The sequence below is a fragment of the Ailuropoda melanoleuca genome, chromosome 3 (genome assembly GCF_002007445.2).
Source record: "Ailuropoda melanoleuca isolate Jingjing chromosome 3, ASM200744v2, whole genome shotgun sequence".
NCBI lineage: Eukaryota > Metazoa > Chordata > Mammalia > Carnivora > Ursidae > Ailuropoda > Ailuropoda melanoleuca.
This window is the reverse complement of record NC_048220.1, coordinates 2983845-3008088: the sequence shown is the minus strand read 5'-3', so window position 1 is coordinate 3008088 and position 24244 is coordinate 2983845. Positions and strand designations below refer to the sequence as shown.

The following is a 24244-nucleotide window of genomic DNA, read 5'->3' as shown; positions in this document are numbered from 1 at the left end:
AGCCCTTCCCTGGCAGCCCTTTCCTGTGCCTGGGAGAGGTGTGGGTATAGAGATCTGGCCACCACATGTTGACCTAGCCAACGCTGATGGGTCATGCTTGCTCTGGAGTCCCTGTCAGCTGGCTGAGGCTCTCTTGAGCCTGCATTATGGTTGAACTTCTCCCTCTGCCCAAGGCCACTTCTGCTGGCTTCTTTCATAGATGTGTGTCCCTAATTGCTTCTCCTCCCCACCCACGGTCTCACCATCATCCGCTCTGAAGAACCCCGCCTGTGACACAGAGTGTACCTATTGTTTTAAACCCTGTTTCCGGTTAACTTAGCAACGTCTGTAGTCATTTCAATGACAAAATAGTCGCAGTATCATTTTTAATCACTGCATCGTAGTCCATTATATGGATCTTACTGTGTTTAAACAATTGCATATTTTTAAAAAAAATTTGCTATAAGAAATGCTTCTGTGTAATCCTTTCACTTACTACCCCTTTTCCTACTTAAAGATTAATCCATAAAAAAAGGAAGAGCTAGATCAAAGCAGATGCACTTTTAAGAAAGCCTTTGGATTCCTTGTTTCAAAAGGCTCCCAGGGAGAGCATCTCATTTTCAATTTCCCATCTGGCAGTTTATGACGGCCGTCATCTATTTTTATAACGTTTCCCACTCTGGTAGGAGAAACAGTGCTCCATTGCTCTAACTTGCTCATAAGGTATTCATATGCCCCGCTGTCTGTGATTCGCCTGTTAGGGAGTTTCACCAACTTGGGAGGTTTTCCCATCATCTCCGAAGCTACCAAACATTGACCACAAAGGGGCGCTGTTCCCCCGTCAATGTCCTGTGGTCGCACACTCTCCAGCTACCTTTCAGAGCCAGGAACGCAAAGTTCCTAGCGGGGTTTACGGAGAGTAAGTAAACAGCCTTAAAACCAGGAGGCGGGGACTCTGGTCTCTTAAGTCGTTTCTCTCGCCTCTAATTCGTTTTCAACCCCGGTCAGTTACAGCTCAGGCGGCGACCCCGAGCCAGCAGAGGGGGTGTGTCCGCGCCTCCTGCTCCGGGTCGCTGGCGCACCTAGGGCAAATCTCCCGGGGAGAACCCCAGTACCCCACCCGCCAGATCTGGGGGCGCCCCCAGGGGTCCTGTGTAGGTGGCAGAACCGGGGAGCAGAGGCAGCGACACCAGTAGCAGCAAATATAGATAAATTGCCATCAGCAGAAAAAGTATTTTTATCTGTGAGACATTTTATGCAAACCTCATGGGAACCACAAAACAAAACTCCAGGGCAGAAAAAGAACAGCCTAAAGCCAGCAGAAGGAAGGAAATAATCAAGATGAGAGCACGGAAATAGCTGTTTGAGATGTTTTCAGAGAAATTGGCAAACCGGAACTCTAAGTAGAAACTTCCAGTGATTAGCTACTGAAAATTCAAATTCAAATACAAAACACAGGCCGAAAGCAGCGGAGAGGGCATGCATTCTCGGTTCTACACACAGAGAGGATTTTTGGCCATTACAAACCCCGACTTTGTGGCCAGGGCTCATGAGGCCTCAGACCGGGACTATGGGTTTCTGGCCTCGCGGAAGGCACATCAGACAGCTTCTCCTGCACACCTGGCTACAGGCGACTCTGCAGTCTTCGCCCTTAACTTCATCACAAGGCAAATGGGCACGGATGTCCCATTACTTTCATTTAACCTGCTCTTGCGTGGGCTGGATGCAGGTCAGTGCTGGGTGTGTCACGTGTGGATTAGAGCTGGTTGTTGAGTGAGGCGCCAGATACGATGCGTGATCCCTCCAGGGCTGTCTTTGCCCGGTCCCAACAAGGCTGCCTCCGGGCTAAGGGGAGGCAATGGGTCTATTGTGAGACAGCCAGGACGGGAAGGAGTTTCAGGGAAGTGGGCCCTCAGAGGCGCTATGGCCATTATCTTGCTCTCCCCTGGAGAAGGCGGACCTGGGGTGCCTGGGTGGATCGCCCGCCCATGCGCTCGACAGGGTTCCAATCTCCGGGGACAGGGCGGCAGAAGGCGCCAGAGCAGCTCAATTCTCAGGAAGAGTGAGACCCCCGCTCCCAGAAGCTGGGTTGAGTGTTCAGCACCAACTGTGGGTTTTTCGAAGAGGCTAGGCGCGCCAAAGGAGCAGGCCCTGGCGGACCTCGGCGAGGCCACTTTACCTTTTCCAACCTGAGCTAGGGGAAGCCCAAGGAGCCAAGCCGGAGAACTAAGCCCCGCCCAGAAGGAATACAAAACACACGTAACCCAACCCACCGCGGCCAAATAAATCGCTGCGCAGGCGCGCTAGATACTTCCGCCAGAAGGGCCAGGCAGGCGGAAGCGACAGCAAGGGCCTCTGGGGAGTGTAGTCTTTGCGGCGAAGGAGTCAGAAGAGGGTGGGCTTCACTTGAGAGCCCACCCCCGGGCTTGTTTTGAGAAAACCGCAGATGAGCCACCAGTCGCGGTAGTTCAGGAGGCGTGGCCTCGTCCTCTCTGCGGCGCCCACGCTGGCCCGGGCCCTCAAAGGATTCTGGGGACTGTAGTCCCGGTGTCCCAGCAAGCCGGGCCATGAAGGGTGCTGGCCCACCCACTGTCCTCCAGCTTTGGGGCGTGAGCGAGGTGGGGGTGGAGGAGAGTTAGGAGAGGCTGCGGTTGGGGGTCCCTGGCAAGACTTAGGGTGGCGATCTCGATTGGTTTTCATTTGCGGGTTGGGGCGGGGGTTAACAACTCGCGGCTCGAGGAATGAATTCCAGGAGTGAATTAGAGGAATGAATTAGGGATGGCGAGGTTTGGCGGTCAATCCTAGGGTTAAGGGGCGTGGCTTGGGCAGGGGCCCCAGGACTGCGAGTCCAGGATTTTCTTTTTTGAGGGGGGCGGTGCGGGACTGTTCTGGGCCACCTTATTGGTGGTAGTGGTGGCCCGGCTCTGGTTTTCTCTTCACGTGGTGTGTGGGGCCTAAGTTGGAAGACTCTAGACTATTTGTGGGGTTGACATAGTCCTGGTTTGGGACCAAACATCCCCTGGTGGTGGTGAGGGGCAGCGTGACTCCCCAGACTGTTGATGGAAGGGGAGGTGTGAAGCCAGGGCGGGATGGTGGGTTGGAGCTCTGACCTAAATGAAGTGAAGCTGTTTGCTAGCCTGGGGCTAGCATCCGTTGCCCAATTGTGGGGAGGGGTGTTGCTTGGGTCTTGGATCCTTGGGATTTTGGAGAGTGGGACAAGGTTTGGCTTAGAGGAAACTGCTAAACATTCCCATGTGTGAATGGGTTAGAGTGGGAGTAGGTGGGGAGGAGAGTACGTAGGGTTTTTTGGGGTGGTTAGGGAAAATTACCTTCTACAGGTTTGCTGTCCTATGCTTTGTTTCCCGTGGGGGGGGGGTGCTGGCTTGGTTCAAAGGTCTTTGGGTTTGGCTAGAAACCTGGGTGACCAGTTTGGTTTGCCTGGTTCCCCTTTAGACAGTGGTTGTTAAGGGGCGACTCTCAGGGTTAGGACTGTGAGGACTGTGAATTCGGTGGTGGGTGGGTGGGGGAGATAGGGTGGTGGCCGCTGGGTCTAGGCCTCTTTGTCACAGCCCCTGGTGGCTGTTACCTGACACCTAATTCACTGATAAAGGCATCTCTGGTGGACCTCAGGCATTGGGACCTTTATTTTGAACTTTATATTATGACTTTTTTTTTTTTTCAAAGTAGGCTTCACACCCATCATGGGGGCTTGAACTCACAGCTATGAGATCAAAAATGGTGTGCTCTACCCACTAGGCCAGCCAGGTGCACCTGAACTTAAATTATGGAAACTTTATATTATGGAAAAAATTCAAACATTCACTTTAGTAGAGAAAATAATGCAAGTTACCCTCATGATTCTATTTCCATGGCCAATCTTGCTGTATCCAAAACCCCAACCTCACTTGAGGACTGGCTTACAGCTAGGCTGACTGGTTAAGTGAATGACCTTCTACAGTCAGAATTTAAAGCCAGGCTAAGCCACTTTATAGCCGATCTATTTTGAGCAAGATACTTGGCTTTACTGTGGCTTGGTTTCTTCATCTGTAAAGAGATCGGATGATAAACAGAGCTGTTGAGAGGCCTAAATGAGGCAAGACTCATACAGTGACTGAACAGTCTTTGGTATATAGTAAGTCCTCAAATAGTATTAACTCTTTCTATTAATAATAAACCTTGAGGTCCTGGAGCCACAAAGAGAATGGATTCTACTCTCTGTAGCACTTTCAAGAAGGCAGTGTTCCATGGTGCTTAGTCCTAATTATTCTAGAAGATTTGAAGGGCTTTATCCTTTCATTGTAGTTCTTCTGACACCATTCACCCCTGCGTCCCCCCAACCCCCCCCTTTCCCCCAAGCTTTGGCTTAGAGATTTATAACCTGGAGTCTGGAAACCCAGTGACAGTCCTGGGGCTAGCACCACACTTCTCTTTCCCGGGTCCAGCTTCTCAGCCTTCTGCCTTTCTGGAAAGTGGCTTGTTGGGAGGGAGGATCTCAACAGCCCACTCTAAGGTATGTACCACTGATCTTTTGTGGTCCTGTAGTGTCTTTTCTGCTCCAAATAGTAGTTAGACTGCCTTTGTTAGTCCCTGACTTCTTGGGCCATGCAATGCCCCATCTGGAATTTGGAGCCCTAGCTGGTCTACCGGAAACAAGACCATTCAAAGGGAAAAGGCCTTCACAGGAAATGGTGCCCCACACCTATGGCCCTTGCACAGGGTTCCTCCATCTTTGTCCCAGCCCTTCTCCCACTGCCTTCAGGTGGCTGCGTTCCCAGGCTGACCAGTGATGTGAAAACAAAGCAGTGCCTAAGCCAGGTGTTGGGCTTGCAATTACTGTTGCCTCAGTGAGTTTCAAGTTATGAACCAAACACTCCATTTTGCAGAGGAGAGAAATGGTTTCTTTATTAGGAAGATAAAGAAACTTTCCCTCTATAACATTGCTAGGGTTAGGTAGAACTAAGATTTGGAAATAGCTGCCCATTTTTTCCCCAGACTGTTAATTAATTTTTAAAAAGATTTTATTCCAATTCCAGTTAGTTAACATATAGTGTAATATTAGTTTCAGCTGTACAATTTAGTGAGTCAACACTTACAACACCCGTTACTTGTCACAAGCACCCTCCTTAATCCCCATCACCTGTTTCCCCCATCCCCCACTCCACTCCCCTCTGGTGACCATCAGTTTGTTCTCTGTAGTTAAGAATCTGTTTCTTGGTTTATCTTTTTTTCCCCATGCTCATTTGTTTCTTAAATTCCATATATGAGTGAAATCATATGGTATTTGTCTTTCTCTGACTGATTTCATTTAGCGTAATACTCTCTAGCCCCTTCCAAGTTGTTGCAAATGGCAAGATTTCATTCCATTCAATGGAATAATATTCCATTGTGTGTGTGTGTGTGTGTATCGCCTCGATCTCACAACCCTGGGATAATGACCTGACCAAAATCAAGAGTCAGCTCTTTAACCAACTGAGCCATCCACGTTCCCCTATACCACATCTTCTATATTCATTCATCACTCGATAGACACTTGGGCTGTTTCCATAATGCAGCTATTGTTGATAATGCTGCTATAAATATCAGGGTGCATGTGTCCTTTTGAATTAGTATTTTCGTGTTCTTTGGGTAAGTACCTAGTAGTGCAATTGCTGGATAGTAGGGTAGTTCTATTTTCAAGTTTTTGAGGAAACTCCATGCTGTTTTCCAGAGTGGCTGCAGCAGTTTGCATTCCCACCAATAGTGCAAGAGGGTTCCCATTTCTCCACATCCTTGCCAACACCTGTTGTTTCTTGGGTTGTTAATTTTAGCCTTTCTGACAGGTGTGAGGTGATAGCTTATTGAAAAATGCTGGTGGTATTTTGATAGGGATTGCATTAAATGTGAAGATTGCTTTGGGTAGTATAGACATTTAAACAATGTTTGTTCTTCCAAATCCAAGAGCCTGGTGATGGTAAATGGTATTGATTCTTAAATTTCTCTTTCTGCTGCTTCATTATTGGTGTATAGAAATGCAACAGATTTCTGTATGTTGATTTTATATCCTGTGGCTTTACTGAATTTGTATATCAGTGCTAGCAATTTTTTGGTGGAGTCTTTCAGGTTTTCTATATAGAGTATTATGTCCTCTGCAAATAGTGAAAGTTTTATTTCTTCCTTGCTGATTGGATGCCTTTATTTCCTTTTGTTGTCTGATTGCTGTGGCTAAGACTTCCAATACTATTTTATTTTATTTATTTTTTTTAAAGATTTTATTTATTTATTTGACAGAGAGAGACAGTCAGTGAGAGAGGGAACACAAGCAGGGGGAATGGGAGAGGAAGAAGCAGGCTCCCAGCAGAGGAGCCTGATGCGGGGCTTGATCCCAGAACGCTGGGATCACGCCCTGAGCCGAATGCAGACGCTTAACGACTGAGCCACCCAGGCGCCCCCCAATACTATTTTAAATAAAAGTGGTTAGAGTGGACATCCCTGTCTTGTTCCTGACCAGAGAAGAAAAGTTCTCAGTTTTTCCCCATTGAGGATGGTATTAGCTGTGGGGTTTTCATACATGGCCTTTATTTTGTTAAGGTATATTCTCCCTAACCCTACTTTGTTGTAGGTTTTTATCACGAATGGATGTTGTACTTTGTCAAATGATTTTTCTGTATCTATTGAGAGGATCATAGGGTTATCATACTTTCTTTTATTAATGTGGTGTGTCATGTTGATTGATTTGTGAAACACTCTTGTAGCGCAGGAATAAATCCCACTTGATTTTGGTAATGATTCCTTTAATGTACTGTTGGATTTGGTTTGGTAATATTTTATTGAGAATTTTTGCGTCCATATTCATCAGGGATATTGGCCTGTAGTTCTCTTTTTTAGTGGAATCTTCATCTGGTTATGATATCAAGGTAATGCTGGCCTCATAGAATAAATTTGGAAGTTTTCCTTACTTTTCTATTTTTGGAAGAGTTTGAGAAGAATAGGTATTATCTCTTCTTTAAATGTTTATAGAATTCACCTGTGAAGCCATCTGGTTCTGGAGATATTTTATTTCTTTTTTTTTAAGATTTTATTTATTTATTTGAGAGAGAGGGAGAGAGAGAGCACGAGCAGGGGATCAGGCAGAAGCAGAGGGAGAAGCAGACTTCCCTCTGAGCAGAGAGCCCAATGTGGGGCTCGATCCCAGCACCCTGGGATCATGACCTGAGCCAAAGGCAGATGCTTAACTGACTGAGCCACCCAGGCACCCCAGATTTTTTATTTCTGATTCAATTTCTTTGCTGGTTATCAGTCTATTTGTGTTTTCTGTTTCTTCCTGTTCAGTTTTGGTGGTTTATATGTTTTTGGAATTTATCCATTTCTTCCAGGTTGTCCAATTTGTTGGCATATACATTTCATAATATTCTCTTATAATTATTCATATTTGTATTTCTGTGGTGTTGGCTGTGATCTCTCCTCTTTCATTCATCATTTTATTTATATGGGTCCTTTCTCTTTTCTTTTTGATAAGTCTTGCAAGGTTTTTATTAATTTTATTAATTTTTTTCAAAGGGCTCCTGGTTTCATTACTCTTCTGTTTTTTTTGTTTCTATATCATTTATTTCTGCTCAAATTTTTATTAGTTTCCTTCATCTGCTGGCTTTAGGCTTTGTTTGTTGTTCTTTTTCTAGCTCCTTTAGGTGTAAGATTAGGCTGTTGTTTGAAATTTCTCTTGCTTCTTAAGGTAGGTCTGTATTGCTATATACTTCCCTCTTCAGACTGCTTTTCCTTCATCCTAAAGGTTTTGAACCATTGCATTTTCATTTTCATTTGTTTCCATTTACTTTTTTATTTCTCCCTTGATTTGCTGGTTTACCCATTCATTGTTTAGTAGCATGTTGGTTAACCTCCATGTATTTGTGGTCTTCCCAAATTTTTTCTTGTGGTTGACTTCAAGTTTCAAACTGATGTGGTTGGAAAAGATGCATGGTAAGATCTCAATTTTTTTGTACTTGTTAAGGGCTGATTTGTGACCTAGTATGTGATCTACTTTGGAGAATGTCCCACGTGCACTGGAAAAGAATGTGTATTCTTCTGCTTCAAGATGAAATGTTCTGAATATATCGTTAAGTCCATCTGGCGCCATGTGTCATTCAAAGCCATTGTTTCCTTGTTGGTTTTCTGCTTAGATGATCTGTCCATTGGCATAAGTGGTATGTTAAAGTTCCCTACTATTATTGTATTATTATCAATGAGTTCCTTTGTGTTTGTTATTAATTCTTATATATTTGGGTACTCCCATGTTTGGTGCATAAATATTTACAATTGTTAGATCTTCTTGTTGGATAGTCCCCCATATTATGATATAGTGCCCTTCTTCATCTCATGTTACATTCTTTGGTTTAAAATCTGGTTTTTCTGATATAAGTATTGCTACTCCAGCTTTCTTTTGACTTCCATTTGATGATTAATGTTTCTCCGTCCCCTCAATTTCAGTATGCAGGTGTCTTTAGGTCTAAAATGAATCTCTTGTAGGCAACATATAGATGGATCTTGTTTTTTTTTTTTAATATATTCTGATACCCTATGTCTTTTGATTGGAACATTTAGTCCATTTATGTTCAGAGTAATTATTGATCGATATGTATTTAGTGTCACTTTATTACTTATTTTCTGTAGCTTTTCTCTGTTCCTTTCTTGTCTTTGTCACTTGTGGTCTTTCCTTTCCACTCAAAGAGTGCCCTTTAAGATTTCTTGCAGGGTGGTTTAGTGGTCATGAACTCCTTTCCTTTTTGTCAGGGAAATTCTTTATCTCTCTTTCTTTTCTGAATGACAGCCTTGCTGGGTAGAGTATTCTTGGCTGCAAATTTTTCCCATTCAGCATGTTGAATATATCATGCCACTCCCTTCTGGCTTGACACATTTCTCTTGAGAAATCTTCAGCTAGGCTTATGGGTCTTCCCTTGTAAATTAAGGACTTCTTTTCTCTTGCTGCTTTAAAAATTTTTTCTTTATCGCTATGTTTTGCAAATTTAATTACAATTTGTATTGGTGTTGACCTGCTTTTGTTGGTTTTGATGGGAGTTTTCTGTGGCTCCTGGATCTGGATGTCTATTTCCTTCCCAACATGAGGGAAATTTTCAGCTCTGATTTCCTTAAATAAATTTTCTGCCCCCTTTTCTCTCTCTTCTTCTTCTGGGATTCCTATAATCTGAATGTTATTATGTTGATGGAGTCACCGAGTTTTGTTTAAGTCTATTGATATGTTCCATAATTCTTCTTTCTCTCTTTTGTTCAGCTTCCTTATTTTCCATTATTTTGTCCTCTATATCACTTACTCATTTCTCTGCTCTTTCTAGCTTTGTGTTCATTGCATCAAATCTGTTTCCAATCTCAGTTATTGTAGTTTTCATTTCTGACTGATTCTTTTTTTTAACTCTTTTATCTCTGTGGTAAGGGTCTCCCTGTTGTCTTCCATTCTTTTCTCAAGCCCAGCGAATATCCTTATGATTGGAAAGTTCTCCATCAGAGATGTTACTTATATCTGCTTTGTTTAGATCTCTGGCCACAACCTTATCTTGTTCTTTTATTTGGGATGAATTCCTCCATCTTGGCATTTTGTCTAAGTCTCTGCCTTCTTCTGTGTGTTAGAAAATCCCGTTATGTTTCTTGCTCCTGAGACTAATGGCTTTATGAAGAAATCACATAGTGTCCAGGGCCTGGCATTTCAGGGAGTGTGTCTGGTGTGTGCTGTGTGTACTCTGCTGTTGTATTTTGGTTGCTGTATCCCTCAAGTCAGTTGTTTGCAGAGGCTCTTCTTCTGTGCAGAGGGTGGTGTCTGGTCTGGGCCATGGTGAGTCTAACTAGGTGTGCTCGTTAAATGAGACCTGATACTATTCCACTAGAACTGCAGCCCTGCAGAACTCTCTGGTTGGGAGATATGGTGTGGACAGGGATTTCTGCTGGTCTTCTAGGGAAGGGGCCCACCATTGCACTGGGACTGAGGCAAGTTTGACTGAGAAATTTGATACTGCCAGAGTGGAGGGGTATGGGATTCAGTGTAAGCAGGTTAGTCAGTCAGTGTTGGTGCTATGCTGCTTGCTGCAGACAGCTCTGTGTTTATGCTGGTGGTGGTCGTGGGGGGGATTATCTGCATCAGCCAGCTCCTTTGTCCCCAGAGTGGTGCCTCTGTGGATGCTGCCTCTCAGGGAAGCACTCTGAGAAGAGAGAATATTCCCCGCCCCGCTCTGTGCTCCCCCCCACCCATGTCCCAGGAGTTTTTCAGATTTCTTTTTCCACACTGTCCACCTCCTCATTGTTTGCCTGCCTTCTCTCCAGGAGAAGCACAGTGCCCTTTGGGGCTCTATCCCTGTCAAGACTGCTGACCTTTAAAACTCCAGGCTTTAGGGACGTGGTGTGGGCAGGAGCCTGCACTCATCTTTTGGGGGAGGGTTCTGCCTTGCTGGGACTGAGGCAAGCTTGACAGAGAAGGGTTGTTATGCCCAGAGTGCAGGGCTGTGGGACTTAGTGTAAGTAGGTTAGGCAGCCTGTGTTGGGGTTGAGCTGCTCTCTGCAGCTGGCTCTGTGTATATGCTGAGGGGTGCAGGAGGGAAATGGCACTGGCTGTCTTCTTTGTCTCTGGAGAGGTACTTCCCTGAACTCTGCCCCTCAGGGACTGCTCCAAGAAGAGCAAATAATCTTCCCTCTCTGTGCCCCAGGTGTTCCTCAGACCATGCTGTCTGCCCTAGGGTTGTTTGCTTGCCTTTTCTCTAGGAGTAAGGTAGCACCCTCAGGTCTATACCCTAGCCAAGCCCTCTGACCTTTAAAACTCCAGTCTTCAAGCCCTATTGGTTGTAAGGACTCAGGAAATTCAGCCCCTCCTCTTTTCCCCAAACTGCATCTCTTTACTTCCTACCTTCCTCCATGTGGCTTCTTCTCTCCCTCTAGTTGTGGAGCTTGTTCTGTCAGTCTTCTGGTGGATTTCTGGGATATTCAGAATGATTTGATAGTTATCCAATTGTGTTCATGGGACTGGAGAGCCTAGGGTCCTCCTACTCTGCTGCCATCTTAGCTCCCCCACCTATATTTATTTTAACTATTAACTCTCACTGCATTTTTACCCACTCTTGGTTCATATGTATTATTGTTCATATGCATAATTATCATTTTAAGATATTTCTTTTGGCTACGGTATATATATTTTTGGAATCCAGAATTCTACTATTTTATTTTTGAGTCTATGGGGTTTTCCCCCCAGCTTTATTGAGATATAATTGATATATAGCATTGTGCAAGTTTAAGGTGTACAACATGATGATTTGATGCACATATATAATGAAAATGATTACCACAATAAGGTTAGTTAACACATCCATGACCTCGTAGTTTTGTGGGTTTTTTGTGTGCTGAGAGCATTTAAGATTTACTCTCTTAGAGACTTTCAAGTATATAAGCCAGTACTTTTATCTGTACTCACCATGATGTACATTAGATCCCCAGAACTTACTCATTTTTTTTAAAGAGTTTATTTGTTTGACAGAGAGAGAGAGAGACAGCCAGCGAGAGAGGGAACACAAGCAGGGGGAGTGGGAGAGGAAGAAGCAGGCTCCCAGCAGAGGAGCCTGACGTGGGGCTCGATCCCACAACGCTGGGATCACACCCTGAGCCAAAGGCAGATGCTTAATGACTGAGCCACCCAGGCGCCCCCAGAACTTACTCATCTTATAACTGATGAAGATGTACCCTTTGATTAACATTTCCCCATTCCTTCCAACTGCCAGCTCCTGGCAACCACCATTCTATTTTCTATCTATCAGTTTGCCTTTTTAAAGATTCTACGTATAAGTGAGATAATACAGTATGTTGTCTTTCTGTCTGACTTATTTCACTCAGCACAATGTCCTCAAGGTCCATGCATATTGTCACCAATGGCAGGATTTCCCTTTTCTCTGGCTGGATAGTTTCCATTGTATTTATGCCACATTTTATTTATCCATTCATCTGTCAGTGGACACTTACATGGTTTTCGTGTCTCGGCTATTGTAACTAGTGCTGCAGTGAACATGGTAGTGCAGATATCTCTTTGATAGTGATCTCATTTCCTTTAGATATATACCCAGATGTGATATTTCTGGATCATGTGGTAGTTCTATTTTTTCCTTTTTTTGAGAAACCTCCGTACTGTTTTCCATAGTGGCTGTTCCAATTAGCAATCCCACCAGAAGTGTAGATTAGCTCTCTTTTCACCACACCGTTGCCAACATTTGTGACTCTTATCTTTTCTGGGCATGTGTGTGGTGTCTTTTTTTTTTAAAGATTTTTTTATTTTTTTATTTATTTATGTGACAGAGAGACAGCCAGCGAGAGAGGGAACACAGCAGGGAAGTGGGAGAGGAAGAAGCAGGCTCCCAGCAGAGGAGCCCGATGTGGGACTTGATCCCGGAATGCCGGGATCACGCCCTGAGCCGAAGGCAGACGCTTAACGACTGCGCTGCCCAGGCTCCCCCTGGGCATGTGTGTTTTTGCAATAATCCTATCTGTATGAACTTCCCTCTAGTATTCCCTTGATTGACACTTCCTGTCCACCTCTTTAATTCCATCCTTCTGAAACGTTAGTGATCCTCAGTCTCCCTATGTTATTTTGTTTCTGTGAGGAAGGCCTGGTTCAGTTGCTCAGTGACCCTACCATCCATTCATCTGTTGCTCATTCTCAGGACACATTCAGGAGTTTTTAATTATCTTAAAAAAAAAAAAAACAAAACAACTATTCACCCAAATAAGTCAGTCAGAGAAGAACAAATTCCATATGATCTCACTTAATGTGGAATTCAAGAAACCATACAAATGATCATAGGGGAAAAAGAGAGAGACAAATCAAGAAACAGACTTTTAACTATGGAGAACACACTGATGATTACCGGAGGGGAATATGTGGGAGGATGGGTGAAATAGGCGATGAGGATTAAGGAGTGTACTTGTGATGAGCACTGGGTGTTCTACATAAGTGTTGAAATCACTATATTGCACACCTGAAACTAATATCACACTGTATGTTAACTAGAATTTAAATAAAAACTTAAAAAAAAAACAACCTATTAATCTAATATTAATTGGGCACACATGATGATGAGGTTGGATCTGGAATTCTGGATTTTTCTTTTTGATTTGTAAATATTAGAATTTCTGTGGGCATCAGGAGTCAAAATCCTTTCAGTAAACAAGCCCTGGACCATGTCTGTCTTCTGAGGGTCCACCTGTCCCCAGGGGTCCTCATATACTGTTTGAGCCCGGAGACTTTAATTCAGATTTAGTGCACACATTTCTTGAACAACTCTCCTGTCCTGCCTCATTCATATGAGGGGAGGGGTGCCTCCAGACCAAGCAACCAGTATGCCAGTCAGTTGCCTTTCTTATAGGGAAGTTCCCTGTGAGCATTTCTACCTATAGTTTGTTATCTTCAGTAGGAGAAAACAGTTGTGTCAGATATTTATATCACAGATAAGTGTAGCAGGGCAAAAAGGCCAACTGACTTGCAGCCATTTACAGAATGGCCTCTACTGCTTGCTTGAAAGGATTCTTGTCTGGATAACACATAGAAACTCTACTGGTATGGATTTTCTGGATTTTAGTTATGGGTAAAAGAGGAATGAAAAATAGTTCCTGTAGAGGGTATATTGGTGGGACACAAAGCTTTTGTTTGAAAGCTGTCACATGTTTCTTGGGGGGGGCAAGTCTCATCTTAAGAGGGGTGGCCTGGGTTGCCCCACCTATGACTACTCTGACAAAAACTGCTTTCTATTTTTTTTAATTAAAATTTTATTTGTTTATTTGACAGAGAGAGAGAGCACAAGTAGGGGGAGCAGCAGGTAGAAGGAGTGGGAGAAGCAAGCTCCCTGAGCAGAGAGCCCAATGTGGGGCTCGATCCCAGGACCCTGGGATCATGACCTAAGCCAAAGGCAGATGCTTAACCAACTGAGTCACCAGGCCTCCCAAAACTGCTTTCTCCTGAGTGGAACCAAAGCCAGAAATCAATTTCTGTGTCGACTGCCCCCTGGCCTTCTGCAACCAACCCTTCCTCAGCCAACATCTTCTGCACAGCCATCCCCCTAGGACCATCACAGTTTGGGGTGCAGAAAAATCACCTTCAACCAAGGGATCTTTGCCACAAGACACAAGAACAACAACTTTCTGCACAAAGCTGCTGGAGCAACAGAGCAGAAGCACGTGAGAAAGAAGATACCAAGTCCTAGTTATGGAGGACAAGTAAAAGGGGGTCCTAGGGGTGCTTTGCAGCCCACTGCTAGGACAGCCTCTACACATTAAGGGAGGAACTAGCAACAGAGTGGCAGGCATAGAGCCCAGCCTGTTAAAGAGGGCAAGCCCCCAGGAAGCAGACACCTATGAAGGGTGTAGACTTTCGGGATGTGGAGCAGTCAGTTGGGCAGAGTGTGAGATACCTTAGCCAGCAGTCAGACCTCCCTCATATGGGTCACACTGAGAGGAGAGGACTTATGCGCAGGCTTTGGCAGTAAGTCATCCCTCCAGAGACCCCAGAGGATGCACCTGGGTAAACAGCCCTTCGTGTGCCAGGAACATGGGTGAGGCTTCAGTTGGAAGTCAAATCTTCACAGACATCAGAGTTCACACCCAGGGAAGAAGTGTTTTCTATTCAGTGAGTGTAGGCGGTTTTTACTAAGAAATCAACCGTCATTGCACATCAGAGGACACACTTAGGGGAGAAGCCATATGTGTGTAGGGATTGTGGGCATGGCTTTAGACACGTCAATCCTTGTGAAACACCATAGAATACACTCAAAGAAGACATCCTTAGTGTGCAGGGAGTATGGACAGGGCTTCTGACTGAAGTCCAGTCTCCTCAGACACCAGTGCATGGGCTGGTGTCTGTGCCTTACGTGCCTGGAGTGGCTGGGCTGTGCCTTACGTGCCTGGAGTGTGGGTGCAGCTTCAGCTGTAAGTCAGCCCTGGTCAGACACCTGTGGACACACTTGGGAGAGAAACACTTTGTGTGCAGGGTGTGGGGGCTTCAGCTTTAAGGGAGCTCTCTTCAGAAAGCAGAAAACACACCAGGGGAAGAGCAGTGGCTCTTTGTGTTCAGGGAATGTATGAAAAGTTTTAGCTGTAACAGCCCTTAAGTGGACACCAGCAGACACACTCAGCAGAGAAGCCTTTTGTGTGTAAGAAGTGTGGGCAAGGCTTTGGCCTGAAGTCAGATCTCATCACACATCAGAAGAGACACTCAGGGGAAAAGTGTTTGTGTCTAGGGAATGTTGAAAAGGCTTTAGATGGCAGCAAGCCTTTGTCAGATATAGGATGTGCCCAGGGGAGAATATCTGTGCAGGCCGTGTAGGTGAGGCTTTACTTGGAAGTCACATCTTAGTGTATACGGAGAACAAAATTTGGTCATCACCACCCATCCCAGCACACAGAGGCTTCAGGAATGGTTTCCTGCCCTTTACATTACTCCGTGAATGTGAAAATGGCATGGGAAGCAATAGAAAAACGGAGTTTTTCTTGTCAAAGAAATAGTCAAACTGTGGTCTGATTTCTCTCCCTGGGTCATTTGTTATAACGTGAGTTCTCAACTGTAAACATGCACCTTATTTATTTGTGAGGATGGAGGACATCAGGACTGGTATAGAGAACTCAAACTCAGCCTTCGTTTCCCCCAAGAAGTTGAACTGAGAAAAATGAGTCCAGAGTTACATTTGTATTTTTGTTATAGAATCTAAAATTGCCCTCAGGTGGAAGAGAGTTCCAGGTGTGGGAGACAGGTCTCTTGGGGGATCTTGTCTTTTGATTTGGACACTCCTTTTGAGGTTTGTTTGACAAGCAGCCTCGGCAGAGTGTCTTCCTCTAGGGCAGAGAGCAGATTTGTTTCGTTTCTAGGATAATAGAGAATGTCTTTCCAGGACAAAATTTGGGCAGGTTTGCTCGCAGCTGCTATAGAAAGCTTGGGGATTTTCTAGGCTTGGAGATCCACAGCTGTGACACAAACCCATTGTGACCTATCCCCCTGACCCCACTTCCGTGTCACTCCTTTGTGATGTAGGGCATATGGGGAACCATGAACAAGAAGCTCATGTTGTCTATTGTATCATGAGTAATAAAGTCCCTTTTCTATGGTCCAGGAGTTTGGGGTCTTCCACTAGAATCCATGAAACTGGCAAGCTAGAGTATGGTGAAGTTTGACTTTTCATAGTTTTTTTTTTAAGGGGGGCATGATTTAAAAAAAGACATAAAAACTGTCGAGATGTAATTCACATACCATAAAATTCACCCTTTTAAAGTTTACAAGGCAATGACTTTCAACAAATTCACAGAGTTGTGCATCTATCACAATTTTACAGTGTTTTCATTACCCCAAAAAGAAAACCTATAGCTATCATTCCAAAATCCCTACATCTCCACAGCTCTAGGAAACCACTAACCTGCTGTCTGTTCTTATAGATTTTTCTTATTCTGAACACTTCATATTAATGGAATCCTACAATATGCTGTGGCCTTTGTGAATGGCTTCTTTCACTTAGCATGATATTTTCAGGGTTCATGTTGTAGCACGCATCAATACTTCATTTATTTTGTTGCCGAATAGTATTCCATTTTGTGGATATACTACACACTTATCTTTGTTTCCACTTTTTGGTTACTATAAGTAATGCTGCTCTGAACATTCATGTATAAGTTTTTGTATGGACAGATGTTTTCATGTCTCTTGGAGATTATATATATATATATCAGAGTGGGATTGCTCAATGATATCATAAAGTTTAGAGATCAAAACAGAAATCATTGAAATAGAAAACAGAAAAACAGAAAATGAATGAAACACCTTGTTCTCTGAGATCAACAACATGTCAATAAATCATTTAGATGGAATAGACAAATTTATAAATGACAAACCACTAGTATAGTAGACCTGAGCAAGTTGGTGAAATGAGAAGACCCAGGTTCCTTTTCTTCAATGGGGATAACAATATAGGAACCAAATAGCCTTTCTGAGAACTTTAGAAACTGGTTAAGAGGTGGCAGAACCCCAGGCAAGTGCAAAGCCAAGAAGAATTGCATCAAAGTAGGTAAGAGAGTTTATTGCACATTGCACACCACCCCCCCCCCAGCACAACACACTTTTAAACAACCAATGGGTCAAAGAAGAAATAACAAGGGAAATGAGAAAATATCTTGAGACAAATGAAAATGAAAACACAACACACCAAAACTTATGGATGAAGTGAAAGCAGTACAGAAAGAACACTGGTATAAGACTATAATGGTAAAAGCAACATTAAAAAAAGGAGAAAGATCTCAAATCATCTACCCAACTTTACACTTCAAGAAATTAGAAAAAAGAATAAACAACCCAAAGTTGGCAGAAGGAAAGAAAGAATAAAGTAGAGATAAAGAATAGAAAGACAATAGAATTAACAAAACTAAGAGTTTTTTGAGTAGTACAACAAAATTGACAAACCCTTATCTAGATTAAGAAAAAAGAGGTAAGGCTCAAGTAAAATCAGAAATGAAGGGGGGGGGACCTTAAAGCTGATGCCATAGAAATAAAAAATATTTGAATACTATGAACAATTATATGCCAACAAATTGGGTAACTTGAAGAAATGGATAAATTTCTAGAAACATAACATACAAAGATTGATTCATGAAGAAATAAAATCTGAACAGATCTATAGTTAGTAAGGAGATTGAATCAAAACCCAACAAAGAAAAGCCTAGGACTAGATGACTTCACTGGAGAATCTTACCAAACATTTAAAGAAGAATTAATACTACTTTCTAAAATCTTACCAAAAACTGAAGAGTAAGGAACACTGCAAAAATTACTTTATGAGGCCAGCATCACCCTGATACCAAAGCTAGGCAAAAAGACACTACAAGAAAAGGGAACTATAGACCAATATCCAGGATGAGTATTAATGCAAAACCTTCAACAAAATTCTAGCAAACTGAATTCAGTAGCACATTTAAAGGATTATGCACCATGACCAAGTGGAATTTATTCCTAGAATGTAAGCATGGTCCTACATATAAAAATCAATCAATGTAAATACACCACATTAACTTAGTGAAGGACAAAAACTACAGTATCTCAGTTGTGCAGGAAAAATATTTGACAAAATTCAAACATTTCATGATAAAAACACTGAAACTAGGAATAGACAGACACTTTTTAAATATAATAAAGACCATGTATGCAAAACATCATATACAGTGGTGAAAGAGTGAAAACTTTTCTTCTACAATCAGGAACAGGCAAAGATGCTCACTCTTGCCACCTCTGTTCAACATGGTCCTGGAGTTCCTAGCCAGAACTATTAGACAAGAAAAAAAAAAGGCATCCAAATTGGAAAGGAAAAGGTAAAATGATCTCTGCAGATGGCATGATGTTGTATGTAGAAAAGCCTAAGGAATCCACAAATAAACTCTTAGAATTAATGAACCAATTCAGCAAAATTTCAGGATACAAACCCCTCAAAAATCAGTTGTGTTTCTGTATACTAACCATGAAAAATCCAAAAAGGAAATTAAAAAAAAAACCTTCACAATAATATCAAAAAGAATAAAATATTTTGGAATAAGCCAAGGAGGTGAAAGATCTGTACACTGAAAATTACAAAACATTTTGAAATAGACACAAAGAGAAGTATTTGTTGTTTACTGGGTTGGAAGATTTACTATTGTTAAGATGTCGATACTACCTGAAGTGATCTACAGATTCACTGCATCCCTATCAGATTCCCAATGACACTTTTTGTGGAACTAGAGAAATCCATCCTGAGTTTCATATGGAAACTCAAGGGACTCTTAATAGCCAAAACCATTTTTAAAACGAACAAAATAGGAGTCTTCATACTTCATGATTTCAAGACATAACAAAGCTGTAGTCATCAAGACAATGTAGTATTAACATAAAGAGAGATATAGACCCATGGAATAGAATAGAAAGCCCAGAGTTAAAGCCTCATGAATATGGTCAGATGATTTTTGACAAGGTTACCAACACCACCCAATGGAGAAAGGACACTCTCTTCAACAGATGATGTTGGGAAAACTGGACAACCACATGCAAAATAATGAAATTAGATCCTTAGCTTACATCATATATAAATATTAATTCAAAATGCATTAAGGACTTAAACCTAAGACCTAATACTATAAAACTCTTGGAAGAAAACTTAGGGGAATAGTTTCATGACATTGGATTTGGCAATGAACTCTTAGATATGACACAAAAACCACAGGCAATAAAAGCAAACATAGATGAGACTACATCAAAATTTAAAAATTCTGCACTTGAAATAATCAACAGAGTGAAAAGGCAACATATGGAATGGGAGAAAATATTTGCAAATCATCTATCTGAGAAGGGGTTAATATTCAGAACATATAAAGAACTACAACTCAACAACAACAAACCAAATACCCCATTTGAAAAATGGACAAAAGACTTGAATAGATGCTTCACCAAAGAAGATAAACAAATGACCAAAAAGAACATGAAAAGATACTTAACATTTTAACAATTAGAGAAATGTAAATCAAAACCACAATGAGCTATTGCCTCACCTCACACCCATTGTGGGGGCAGTAAAAAAAAAAAAAGGATGTAGAGACATTGAAACTGTTGTGCATTGTTGGGATGTAAAATGGTGCAGCTGCTATGGGAAATATTGTGGCATTTCCTCAGAAAACTTAAAAATAGAATTGCTGTGTGATCTAGCAATCCCACTGCTGCGTACATATAGGAAAGAATTGAAATCAGGATCTTGAAGAGATATTTGCATACTATGTTCATTGCAGCATTATTCACAATTAGCTAAGAGGTGGAAGCAAACCAAATATCTATCTTTGGATGAATGGATAAAAAAATGTGGTATATACATACAATCTATGCATACCTTGTATAAAGTCTAAAAAAGAAAGGCAATCCTGTCACATTCTACCATGTGGAGGAACCTTGATCACACTATGCTAAATGAAATAAACCAGTCATAAAAAGACAAATACTATATGATTCCACTTACATGAAGAAGTTAAAGTAGTCAAACTGATAGAAACAGGAAATGGGGTGGTGATTTCCAGGGGAAAGTGGGAAGAAATGAGTTGTTGTTCAACGGGCATAGATTTTTAGTTTTGTGAGATGAAAAAGTTCTAGAGATCTGCTGCATAACAGTGTGAATATACTTAACAGTCTAGAGCTATACATGTCATAATAGATAATATGGTGAATTTTTTGTTATGTGTGTTTTTTTTTACCACAATTAATCAAGAAAAACACTGTTAAAACTCACTCAAGAGGACATAGATAAGCTGAATAGCCATAAAGAAATTAAAATCCCACACAGTAAACTCTAGGCACAGATGGCTTCATCAGTGAATTCTATCAAACATCTGAGGAAGAAATAACATCAGCTATGCACAACTTTTCCAAAAGCATTAAAGAGGAAAGACTACTCTGTAACTCATTTTATGAAGCTATCATTCATACTTTACAAGAAAACTCAGACCAATATCTTCCATTAACATAGATGCAAAATTCAAAACACAATTTTAGCAAATCAAATCCAATAAAATATTAGAAGGATAATGCATAGCAATGATGTGGGCCTTGTCCCAGGAATGCAGGGTTGATTTAGGATTAAAAATCAATCAACCAGGGGCGCCTGGGTAGCGCAGTCACTAGGCATCTGCCTTCGGCTCGGGACATGAACCCAGTGTTTCGGGATCGAGTCCCACATCGGGCTCCTCCACTGGGAGCCTGCTTCTTCCTCTCCCACTCCCCCTGCTTGTGTTCCCTCTCTCGCTGGCTGTCTATCTCTGTCAAATAAATAAATAAATAATCTTTTAAAAAAATCAATGTAATTCACCATATTAATAATCTTTTAAAAATTATCTCATGTTCAGAAAACCACTTGATAACATCCAACATCTACTCATGATAAAACCTCTCAGCAAACTACAAATAGAAGGGAACTTCCTCAATCTGATACAGGTCATTTACAAAAAAATTTTAACTAATATCATACTTGATGGTAAAAGACTAAATACTTTACATCTAAGATCAGGGACAATATATGGATGTCCATTTTTACAATTTATCTCCAACATTCCATTGGAAATTCAAATTAGTGCAATTAGACAAGAAAAAGAAAAGATATCCAGATTGGAAAAGAAGAAGTAAAACTATGTTCACAGAAAACATGATCTATGTAGAATATCTAATGGAATCTACAAAATAGTTACTGGAACTGAGTGAGTTTTAGAAGAATATAGAAGAATAATATACAAAAACCAATTGTGTTTCTAGATAATCGCAATAAACAATAAGAAATTGAAAAGCAATATCATTTACAAGAGTACCAAAAATATGAAATACTTAAGGATAAATAATAAAAGATATAAAAGGTGTATATACTAAAAAAATATAGAGAAATACCTAAATAAATGAATTAATATGCTTTATTCATGGATCATTAGTTAAGATTATAATTTTCTCTAAGTTGGTCTATAGTTTCAATGCAATTCAATGTAGAAATTGACTGCGTGACTTATAAATTTATTTAGAAAGTATAGAAAGTATAGAAAGGCAAAGACCAAAGCCAAACAGGATAGCCAAAAAAAAAAAAAAAATCCCAAAAAAGAAATAAGTCAGAGAACTCATATTACCAAATTTCAAGACTTATAAAGCTACAGTAATCAAACAGTGTGGCTGAAAAATGGACATATAGATGGGTAGAACAGAATAGTGAGCCTAGAAACAGACTTGCACAACTGATGATTCACAAAGGCAATTAAATTGAGGACAGATAGGATTTTTTTTTTCGTTGTTGTTCACAAATTGTGCTAGAACACTTGGACACCCATACTTAAAAAATGAACAATACATACCTCATACTTTGCATTTAAAAATAACTCAAAATGAATTAGGTTTTACACACAATAACCCGGTGTTGGGTATTAAGGAGGGCACGTATTGCATCAATCTTATGCCCCCACCTCCCATTCCCAGGTAACTACCATTTTACTTTACTTTTCTTTTTTTCTTTTCTTTTCTTTTCCTTTTTTCTTTTCCTTTTTTCTTTTCTTTTCTTTCTTTTTTTTTTTACAGGTTTGACTTTTTTTGTTTCCACATGTAAGTGATATCATACACTACTTGTCTTTGACTTATATCTCCTAGCATAGGTGCTCAAGGTCCATCCCTGCTGGGACAAACGACAGAATATCCTCCTTCTCATGGCTGAATAATATTCTATAATGTATATATACCACATCTTTTAAATCCCAAAAAAGAAATAAGTCAGAGAACTCATATTACCAAATTTCAAGACTTATAAAGCTACAGTAATCAAACAGTGTGGCTGAAAAATGGACATATAGATGGGTAGAACAGAATAGTGAGCCTAGAAACAGACTTGCACAACTGATGATTCACAAAGGCAATTAAATTGAGGACAGATAGGATTTTTTTTTTCGTTGTTGTTCACAAATTGTGCTAGAACACTTGGACACCCATACTTAAAAAATGAACAATACATACCTCATACTTTGCATTTAAAAATAACTCAAAATGAATTAGGCTTTACACACAATAACCCGGTGTTGGGTATTAAGGAGGGCACGTATTGCATCAATCTTATGCCCCCACCTCCCATTCCCAGGTAACTACCATTTTACTTTACTTTTCTTTTTTTCTTTTCTTTTCTTTTCCTTTTTTCTTTTCCTTTTTTCTTTTCTTTTCTTTTCTTTCTTTTTTTTTTTTACAGGTTTGACTTTTTTTGTTTCCACATGTAAGTGATATCATACACTACTTGTCTTTGACTTATATCTCCTAGCATAGGTGCTCAAGGTCCATCCCTGCTGGGACAAACGACAGAATATCCTCCTTCTCATGGCTGAATAATATTCTATAATGTATATATACCACATCTTTTAAATCTAGTAACCCATGATAGGCATTTGGGTTGTTTCCATATCTTGGCTAATGTGAACAATGCTGTGATAAACATGGGTGTGCAGATATCTTGTCTAAATCTCATTTTCATTTCCTTTGGTGTATACCCAGAAATGGAATTGCTGGATCATATGGAAGATCTATTTTAAAATTTTTTGAGGAACATTAGTAGGCGAACCAATTTACATTCCCATCAACATCGTATAACTGTTGCCTTTTCACCATATCGTCACCAGTGCCTTTTGTTTCTTGTGTTTGTGATGATAGCCATCTAACAGGTGTGAATTGATATTTTATTGTGGTTTTGATTTCCATTGATGATTAGTGATGTTGAGCACATTTTCATGTGCCTATTGACCATTTTGATGTCCTCTTTGGAAAAATGTCTATTTAGTTCTTATGCCATTTATTGTTTGTTTGTTTGAGATTTTATTTAATCATCTGAGAGAGAGAAAGAGAGGACGAACAGGGGGTGGGGTGGAGGGAGAGGGGAAGCAGACCCCTTTATGGTCTCTTATGGTTTGCCTCCCTCTCTGTTTTCATCTTATTTTTCCTTCCCCTCCCCTATGTTCATCTGTTTTGTTTATTAAATTCCACATATGAGTGAAATCATATGGTATTTGTCTTTCTCTGACTTACTTCCCTAGCTAATACCCTCTAGTTCAATTTTTAAATCAGGTTATTTATTTTTTATTAAGTTGGTTTATATAATTTGGATATTAATCCTTTATCCAGTATATGATTTGCAATTTTTTTCTCCCATTTGGTAGGCTGTTGTTTCATTTTTTAACTGCTTCATTTGGTATGCAGAAGTTTTTGAGTTTGATGTAGTCCCATTTGTTGATTTTTGCTTTTGTTGTTTGTGTTTGTGGCATCATATCCCAAAATATCATTGCCCAAACTATTATCAGTGAGCTTCTTTCCTATATTTTCTTCTAGGAGGGTTATGGTGTTAGGTCTTACATTTAAGTCTTTAATCCATTTTGAGTTAATTTTTGTAAGTGGTGTGAGAAGGAGTTTCACTTTCATTGCTCTGCATGTGTTTCTCCAATTTTCACAGCTCTATTTGTTGAAGAGACTATCCTTTTTCCATTGGGTTCTTAGCTTTCTTGCTGAATATTAAGTGACTGGATATGCTGGCATTTAGTTCTGGTCTCTCTATTCTGTTCCGTTGTTTCTTTGTGTCTAGTTTTGTGCTGGTATCATACTATTACTCTGGCTTTGTAGAATAGCTTGATATCAGGAATTATGGTAACTCCAGCTTTGTTCTTTTTTTCTTTTTTAGAAAATTTTTATTTAAATTCCAGATAGTTAACATAC

At 41.0% G+C, this 24244-nt stretch overlaps 1 protein-coding gene across 6 annotated transcripts in view; it reads left to right on the top strand.

The window, feature by feature from the left end:
* Nucleotides 1–1016: 1016 nt before the first annotated feature.
* LOC100470313 overlaps nucleotides 1017–24244 on the top strand; it is a 94846-nt gene continuing 71618 nt past the window's right edge. Inside the window, exons 1-2 of one of the 6 annotated variants that reach the window (XR_004623943.1) lie at nucleotides 1017–1708; nucleotides 13778–17345. Coding sequence is in view for 2 of the 6 variants with exons in the window: in XM_034655820.1 (XP_034511711.1) it covers nucleotides 1459–1708 (250 nt within the window). In the remaining 4 variants the exon portion in view is untranslated. Of the gene's footprint in view, nucleotides 1709–13777; nucleotides 17346–24244 lie in introns of those variants that run through there. The other 5 variants (XR_004623940.1, XM_034655819.1, XR_004623937.1 and 2 more) reach the window with 5 other exon arrangements.